The sequence below is a fragment of the Ictalurus furcatus genome, chromosome 15 (assembly GCF_023375685.1).
Source record: "Ictalurus furcatus strain D&B chromosome 15, Billie_1.0, whole genome shotgun sequence".
NCBI lineage: Eukaryota > Metazoa > Chordata > Actinopteri > Siluriformes > Ictaluridae > Ictalurus > Ictalurus furcatus.
The window spans coordinates 25,136,586-25,145,225 of record NC_071269.1 but is presented as its reverse complement, the minus strand read 5'-3'; the positions used below and the strand labels follow the sequence as shown (position 1 = coordinate 25,145,225).

The 8,640-nt window shown below is 43.8% G+C and overlaps 1 protein-coding gene across 3 annotated transcripts in view; it reads right to left on the bottom strand.

Moving 5' to 3' along the window:
• Positions 1-253: 253 nt before the first annotated feature.
• Positions 254-8,640, bottom strand: part of ncoa6 (nuclear receptor coactivator 6) — an 18,403-nt gene continuing 10,016 nt past the window's right edge. For 2 of the 3 annotated variants that reach the window (XM_053643131.1, XM_053643130.1), the window contains exons 7-15: positions 8,473-8,610; positions 6,904-8,386; positions 6,669-6,787; positions 2,922-6,236; positions 2,701-2,730; positions 2,198-2,228; positions 1,771-1,812; positions 1,318-1,469; positions 254-1,100 (exon numbers count right to left, since the gene is read on the bottom strand). In XM_053643131.1, the coding sequence (XP_053499106.1) occupies positions 1,048-1,100; positions 1,318-1,469; positions 1,771-1,812; positions 2,198-2,228; positions 2,701-2,730; positions 2,922-6,236; positions 6,669-6,787; positions 6,904-8,386; positions 8,473-8,610 (5,363 nt within the window). In that variant the 3' untranslated portion in view covers positions 254-1,047. The remainder of the gene's footprint in view (positions 1,101-1,317; positions 1,470-1,770; positions 1,813-2,197; positions 2,229-2,700; positions 2,731-2,921; positions 6,237-6,668; positions 6,788-6,903; positions 8,387-8,472; positions 8,611-8,640) is intronic. The other variant, XM_053643132.1, reaches the window with a different exon arrangement.

Sequence of the window (8,640 nt, the reverse complement as noted above, 5' to 3'; positions counted from 1 at the left end):
TAGCCTGGTAGTTTTTATGTAGAAGCTGTGGGGAGCTTAATTTATTTGTGAAGGGTGACACTAGTCATGATGTGGGTTGAGATGCTGCTGTCCCGAGCTTCCTCAGGAATATTGTTAACATTTTAAATTATTAAATCATTTTGATTTATTTAACACATTTCTTGGTCACTGCATAGCTCTCATTTCACACCGTTAATGTCTTCATTATTTTCATTATCATAACCCCCCCCCCCCCAAAAAAAAACCAAACAAACCAAAAAAACCCCCCGAAAAGGTAAACGTATATAAATAAATAAATCAATAATACATCATCAATACTGCATAAAAGTTCCTGGACTTGTAGAAGTTTAAATAAAATATTCATATTCACAAATAATTATCATTCTTTTCATTATACACCAGGATTTAAATTATGTCACAAGTCAACTTTGTTGAGATCAAGCTTTTATTTTAAATTTCAGGTTCATGATTGAGTTCTTGTTTGCGGGTTGGGGAAGGTGTGTGTCCGAGGATGGTACGGGGAAAAAAAAAAATATATATATATATATTTAGCTGCCCAAATGAACAGAAAAAAAGAAGAAAAAAAAATCACAATTTTATAATTAAAACAAAATGTACTCAAGTAACAAGGAGGTGAGAAGTGCGCAGACAATTACTAATCCCATGCCCAAGGACAGGAAGTTAAAAAAAATTAAACAAAATAAACAAACAAAACCAAAACAAACATTTTTATCCATTTTTGTAACATTATTATACAATCTATCATTAGGCTTCATGATTAATCCAGCATATATAAAAAAAAAACAGGACACGCCTCTCTCGCTCTCTCTCTCACACACACACACACAGTTGTAAATAGGATATCACTTAGTATCAGGGAACAAAAACAATTTCTTTTTAAAAACGTTTCTGTACATGGCTACTACACACACACACACACACACACACACACACACACACACACACACAACATGATTACAGGAAAAACAGCAGATAAAACAGTTCAAGAGAGAAATGTACATTTCACAGGTGTGTTAAGCTTCATGATCACTTCGACTTCCTTCTCTTGGCCTGCGTGGGACTCGCTCCAGTGTTTGATTCTTAAAAACAAACAAACAAAAAAAAACATTGCATTACATTTGGTTATCTAGAGCAAACAGATATTAAATTTATTGGTTAAAAAATACACACTAAAAACATTAGAGAAAAAAAAAAATCTTTAAGGATTGTCTTTAAAAATATTTTATTGTAAAACAAGTTAGTTCCTTTTAATTACAAAAGGTTGAGAACCCCTGGTCTAAGAGTACAAATCCTTACCTGCAGCTTTCCCTGGGTTGGAAGCCACCGACCCTGGTCTCACTGCCCTCTTTCTCTGTCCGTTGTCAGGAACTTCCTCTTCAGTGTCTTTCTCGGCCCGTGAGCTCCTTCGACTGGGACCTTTTGCCTTTTCAGTGTGGCTTCTTGCTTCCCTAAAAAGCGCAGGACAGAAGCGGGGCAACAGCAGCAAGCTGAATTGAATGTTTATGACAAAATCAGGATGTTTGTGCAGTGTATTCCATGTCTCACTTAGGTATCACAGTCAAGGTCGAACTTATTATTATTATGGATCCTACAGGCCCCAGTGGAGCCCATTTATAAATCAGGAATTGCTGTTTTTCCTCATCTACTACAGATAACATCTGTCCTCTTCACAACCACGCTTACTAAACTGGTGACGCTGCCCTGTGCACACACCTGTGCAGGGGATCTTCAGGTTCGGTATATACATACCTTTGGGCTAAGTCGATGGGCGTCTTTCTTTTCTTTGCCCATCTGTTATAGAAGTGGAAAAACAGCGGTAAACTGCTTTGTTGCTTAACATCATTTTTTTTTTTAAAAAACCCTGCAATCCCCAAATTTGAGTTGAGTGATTGTCAATTAATGATTTTTTTTTTTTTAACGATTGTGACACCAAAGTTAGTGATTCCAGGAAATCAGTTCATATTACTACTAAACCAAAGTGAGCGCTACGTTCATTCATTGAACATAAAAGAAACATTTTTGAAAAAGAAAAAAAAAAAAAAAAAAAGACTGATAATTAAGAATCGGTAAAAATAAATAGATGCTTAGACATTACACATAAAAAAACAAAAAAAAAAGAGAGACTAACATCATGAAACAATAATGAAAAGATAACTGTATGAAGAGTTTGTCTTACCCCTGTTCTGCCACAGGGGGCGCTGCCTCGCCTTAAAAAAAAAAAAAGGAAGACCCTGGATTACCTTGTGTTACGACACAGTTTAAGATAAACACAGACCCATCAACCCCAAACTGGAATAATGCACTGTCCTGCTGAAGAGGAATATTGTCTTAGAAAACAGAGTATGTGTAAACTGCACGCAAATTTTTTGGTGTCTACATCTTAAGTAAAATAAACTAGCATCGGTGAAATGGGGGGGCGCTTCCACGGGCTGTCACTTAATATTGAAGCATTCAAACAACTTACGGACCATCAATCACTCTAGATTCACATGTTGATTGGCTCAACTGATGTTTATATTGAAGGAAAGGAGGAGTGGACAGGTGTCAAAATACATAGCTCCTACACATATTTACTAAAGTTTGTCAAGTTTATAAATATACCAGAGGATACATGTAAACTTTTTGCTAATGTGAAATTAGTATACATATATGAAAAACACAAAAAGACAGGGTGTTTACCAGTTCGCTGTTGTTCCTGTGCAGGCTGAGCTGTATTGACATATTAGTAACATTTAATTAGTCTTGAGCATCTTAATAGATTTAAAAAAAAAACAAAAAAAGCAAAAACATTCTAATTGCTTTGGCCGATAACGACAACAATCTGCAATACTTTCCAATCACACTCATTGCCGGTCAAATTTATACTAGACTTTGCACAATCGTTTGAAAAAGTAAAATACCTTGAAGACTTTGAGTATTTGCAGCAGGCACCGTGGTCTTTGCTGGCTCAGGCAAGCTTGTCTCAATTACTGTGGAAGGCTGTGGTTCGACAGCTGGAAGTAGTGGAGATGACCCTGCTGTAGGACCAGTGGGTGGTGCAGAGGTCACTGGTGGGACAGAAGCAGGAGGTGGAACAGATGGTGCAGACATACTAGTGACTGGTGGGGAACTGGAAGCAGAACTGGCAGGAGGTACCATGGCGGAGCTGGGAGTGATCACTGAAGGAGTTTGTGTAGGGGCGGAAGAGGAAACTGGTGGAGGAATCTGCATGGTTGCAGAAGACGAAACTGTAGGTACTAGTGCTGATGGCTGGTGTGAAGGTGCCGCAGATGAGACTGCTGTGGGAGGAGGCAGTGGATTACAAAGTGTTGTATTTGTAACCATTTGAGTTTGGGCTTGAGATGGTACAGTGTCTATAGGTTTTCCCGACTGGGTTGTAGTCTGCTGTTGCGTCTGATGGGTGTCACCACTGTGTGGGGTGGAAGTCTTGCTCAAAATATTTTGGACTGGACTGCTCTTGACAATAGTCGTTGCTGGTTGTGAGAGGGGACTCCTCCGAGCAACAGAAGTAGTCCCTGGGCTGGAACAGGCAGATGAAGATGCCAGAGATTGTTGAACAGATGGGGGAACACCAGGAGATGCACTAGGTTGTAAAGACAACGATTGTCCTAAAGGACTTATTTTTGAGCCCGGGGCGTCAGAAGTGCTCTCTTGTTGAGGAGTTTGGACTGCGTTTAGAGAGGATGCCTGACTTGCAGGCACCTGCACTTGGATTTGCCCAATCATGGCACGACCTGGCTGAGTTGTGGCTATGCTTACAACGGGGGAATTTGTTGCCATAGGGGCAGACAGAGTAGAAGCTGTACCAGAAACTGTAGCATGAGTGAACTGAATATTGGCAGATACTTGTATGGGCCCAACCATAGTGACAGGCTGAGGAACCACATTCGTGCTTGATGGTACAGAGACAGGTGGGACATGGAAAATGACGGGTCCTGTGATAAACTGTCGAGGACAATTCTGAGTAGGAGCAGACGGGTGCATTTCTGAAGGTCTTATGCTCTTAGTTGGTACTGCAAGCACAGTTGAGACAATAGCTGGAGGCACTGCGGATGCTGTGGTAGCAGCAGAACTAATGGGACTGGAGGTCACAAAAACTGTTATTTGATTTGGCTGAGTGGACCCTGATGATGTGGGTCTATGCAAGACTGTTTGGGACATGCTTGTAATAGTTTTAGTGCCAGGACTTGGACTAATGGAAGGGATAGTATTCGAAGCAGAGCTAGTAAACAAAGCTGAACTTGGGCTAACACTGGATAAACCAGAGGATGTCTGAAAACTTGAACTGCTAGTCTGGATCACATTTGGGCTAGCCATTGAACCAATCTTGGATTTCTGTTCATGTTCACTAGTGGGCAAAGGTAGCCCACTATCACTGATCTGTGGGGTACTGGGGTTACGTTGGCTCTCTTGTTCCACCAAAGCTCGATCTCCACCCACTGGAGGAGTAGCCTTGGGTGACTTTGTGGACAAGGGGCCTGTATTATCTAGTAACTGATTGAGGGATGTTGGGGCATCTCTAAAAGAAGCTGAAACAGCAGAACCATGTTCTTGCAATGGTGGATTCCGAGGTTGATGCATCTCCTGTGAATGTTGCTCAGGTGGCATATTAGGCTCTTGGATTTTTTGCTCCTGGGATGGCATGCGTTGATTTGCCATTCTAAGAGCAGACTGATCTCTTTCCACTTGTGAAGTTTGACGCAGGTCTAGCTGTGGTGTCTGCCCCTGGCTCTCTCTCATTGCATCAGAGTTACTAGGGAGTGCTTGCGGGGGGTTTAGATTTTGCTGGGAATCTAGAGTTCCTACCGATGATGCAGATGCAGTGGGACTTGGGAGGACTGAAGAAGAACTGGCCATTACAGTTTGGGAACCCATCATTTGTTGCTGCTGTGGTATGGAGGTTAGGGGGTTCTTAGACCATTTTTGCCTTCCTGGGCTGGGAGTGGCTGCTTTTCTATTTGAGGCAGGACTAGATCTTCGACTGTTACTCGGACTAGCTCGTTTTGTTTGCCCTCCAACCGTCTGTTTCTCTTGCTTTGGACCTGTACTGTTAGCATTACCAGCTTGTGTAAAACCCTGTTGAACGCCATTATTGCCACTAGTGTTATTGTTAAGAGATGCTAGACTTGGTGGAGCCTGTCCAATAGCTTTCAAAGTGGTAGGGTTTAGACCTTGTTGATCAAAACCTCGAGTCAAGTTAGTTCGGACTGGTATAGGGATGTTAATCTTTGGGGGGAAAAGACCAGCAATCGATGCATTCAGTCTCTCAGGAGAGAGATTCATCTCTGAAGACTCGGTGCTGGGTGGACGGTTAGTGGGGGTTACGGAATGGAGATATGGTCTAGGACTGGCACGGTTTGGCGTCTTAGGGCGGGAACTTTGGGAAGTCGAAGGAGCACTGGTAAAATGAAGATTGTGAGAGCCGGCCATCTGTGCTTGCTGGGGCTGATGCTGGGGACTGGCTCCTGGTTGCTGAGGGACCGATGAAGGCACAGACTTCAAGAGATGAGAATTAGGACCTTGGTTGACATTTTGTTGACCGGCATTCCCTGCTTGAGATGACATTTCAATTGATGCCCTGTCCTGCAAGTTAGGGGTGCCTGATGCTTCCTCTGGTGCCATTCCTGGGGTTCCCTGCACAATGTCTGGATGGGGCATTCTTCTAGCTGCAGCAGTCAACTGCGAGTTTACCACAGGCTGCATGACTCTGGCTTTTTCTGGAGAGGGTTGGACACCTCCATGCACTTGTAAATTGATCGTTACAGGCATGTTCCCTTGTTGGGATACAGGCATTCTCTGTGCAGGATCACTGGGATTAACAAGAGTTCTTTGGGGATGGCCACTTTGTTGAAGCGGGAGTCGATTCTTCGATGCTTGTTCCTGCATTTTAAGCATCATCATCATGTGTTGTTGCTGCACGTGCTGTGGTGCCTGCTGTAAGTGATGTGGATGGATTTGATGCTGTCCTTGTTGTGACCCTTGTGGTGCTCCAGGTTGACCTGAAATCTGCATATGCATCTGTTGCTTTTGCATTTGTTGCTGCTGCTGTATTTGCTGCTGTTGCTGCTGCTGTTGTTCTTGCTGCTGCTGATGCATTTGTTGTTGTAACTGCTGCTGCTGCATTTGCTGCATCTGCTGTTGCTGTTGCTGCTGAGCCATGAACGGCATTGGCATTTGCTGCAAAACTCTTTGATCTCCTGATTGTCCAGAAAAGCCTAAAATGGAAAGAAGGTATTATAACAGTTTAAATACCCAACTAGCAGCTTTCATGCTAACTCTTGGCAAGATCATCATAGACTGTAGACATATTTCAAGTGTGTATGCAGTCATGGTTTAAAACAAAGAAGTCACAAATCATTTCATAGGAGATTAACCACTGGGACACCCGAGAGGACAACCTACATTTTCCCCTTATAATTTCCCCTTATTTGGCAGATACTTTTATACAAACTGACATAAAACCAAGAAAGGATGTACAACTGAACAGTTGAAACTTAAGCGAATTGCTCAAGGGCCCAGCAGAGGCAGCTTTGCAATGCACAGATTTCAACATACAACCTTCTGATCATTAGCCCAATGACAACTGTAAGAAAAATCTTGCCCACAATCCATTTCTTGCTGAAGGGAGCATTTTGAAATGTTCTTACCTGGCCGGTTAGCAAATTCAGGGAGCTTTGAGCTGGAAGAATCAGTGCCAGCTCCTTGATCACTACCTAGCCCTTGCAACTCTGCATCATCCAACCCTTGTGGAACTGAATCCAAACCCCTACATGAAAGAAAATCATTTTACATGCTCATTTTAAAGATCCCTTCATAACTAATCACAAAAAAACAAACAAACAAACAAACAAAACGTTACTATATACATATTTTTTTCCTTACCCAAGGCCTTCAACAGATTGCTGCCCCTCGCCTGCTTTGGGTTTCTTCTTACGAGGTGGTTTCTTCTTTTTTGGTTTGGCCTGGTTAACCCCAACCCCACCAGCTCCCTGTTTTCCACCCGGCCCAAACTGGCTGGCAGAAATGTCACTCTGAAGTAGGTTCACTAATAAGGGACTAGTCAGTGTCACATCCTTATTCACTGGAAATCCAGCTGTTTGTCCACCAATGGGCATCTGGCCAGCAAACTGAGGATTGAAAGGCATGCCATGACCAGGAAAATGTCCATTGCCCACCTGCATGTGTTGAGGACCTCCCATCATACCCTGTTGCTGCTGCATTTGCATGTCAGGAAGCATCTGTTGTTGGCTCATATCGCCAGTGCTTCCAGTGCCATCTCCTAGCTGATGTGGGTGTTGTTGGCCAGCCTGCTGCTGCTGAAGCTGTTGCTGCTGTAGCTGCTGCTGCTGAAGCTGCTGTTGCTGCTGCTGTTGCTGCTGCTGTTGTTGTAGCTGCTGCTGTTGAAGCTGTTGCATCATGTGTTGCTGTTTTTGCTGAAGCTGCAGCTGTTGCTGGACCAAATGTCCTGGAAGTCGCATCTGAGGGCCATGCATCCCTAAGGGTTGGTTGGAGTTACCATTTACAGGGATCTGCTGGGATTGTTGTGCCATTTGCTGCTGAAGCTGTTGCTGCTGAAGCTGTTGCTGCTGTAATTGCTGTTGTTGTGGCTGTTGATGTTGCAGTTGAAGCTGTTGCTGCTGCTGCAACTGCTGTTGCTGTAATTGCTGCTGCTGTTGTTGTTGCAACTGAGCCATTTGCTGTTGTTGCTGCGGAGTCATTTGTTGTTGCGACTGAAACTGCACCATGTTGCCCTGCAAATTAGGTGATGGGCCTCGCATCATCTGACCTGGCATAACAGCTGGCTGACCTTTGGGCCCAAAACCTTGCTTGTTACCTTGCATTTGGTTGGCTACCATCTGTTCCATCATAGCATTTTGCTGTTGTGATGCTTGTTGCTGATGTTGGTGCTGTTGCTGTGGCGGTGGCTGCTGCTGCTGCTGTTGTTGTTGTTGTTGTTGTTGCTGCTGCTGCTGTTGTTGTTGTTGTTGCTGTTGCATCAATAATGCTTGGTGCCCCTGTCCACCACCAAGCTGGGCCTGGTTCTGCATCATCCCTTGTCCCTGTGGAGGCAATAATTGTTTAGGAGGGGTCATCCCTCGCTGTCCTTGATTCATGGGCCGAGACAGGACAGTCTGACTTCCTGCCTGGCCTTGCACCATTTGACCTTGAGAGGAGGCAACAGGCTGATTTTGAAGCTGGGACTGCATGCCCATCATCTGGGTCTGTAGACCTGACTGAGGTTGTCCCATACCACCACTGGAGGTGGATGGAGGCTGAGGAGCCATTCCGCCATGATGGCCAATTCCACCAGGTTGTAGTGAATTGGGTTGCATGTGGTTTGGTGTTGAGACTGAAGGTTGCGGACCTACAACAAATTTTATTTCAAACATTTTAAAACAATAAAACAATCAATTTGATCTACAAAATAAACAGTTCTCACAAAGATGGTACCTGCATGAGCCATGTTTTGCCCAGTTTGAAGCTGAAGGGTACCGCCTGTGGGGGTTCCTGCCCCACTTGCGGTAACTTGTCCTTGCACAAAGTTCTGATTTACATTTGAGAAACCCATTGGCATTCGTTTTGGCATACCTGCGATCAAGATACATCTTTGAATTTAGT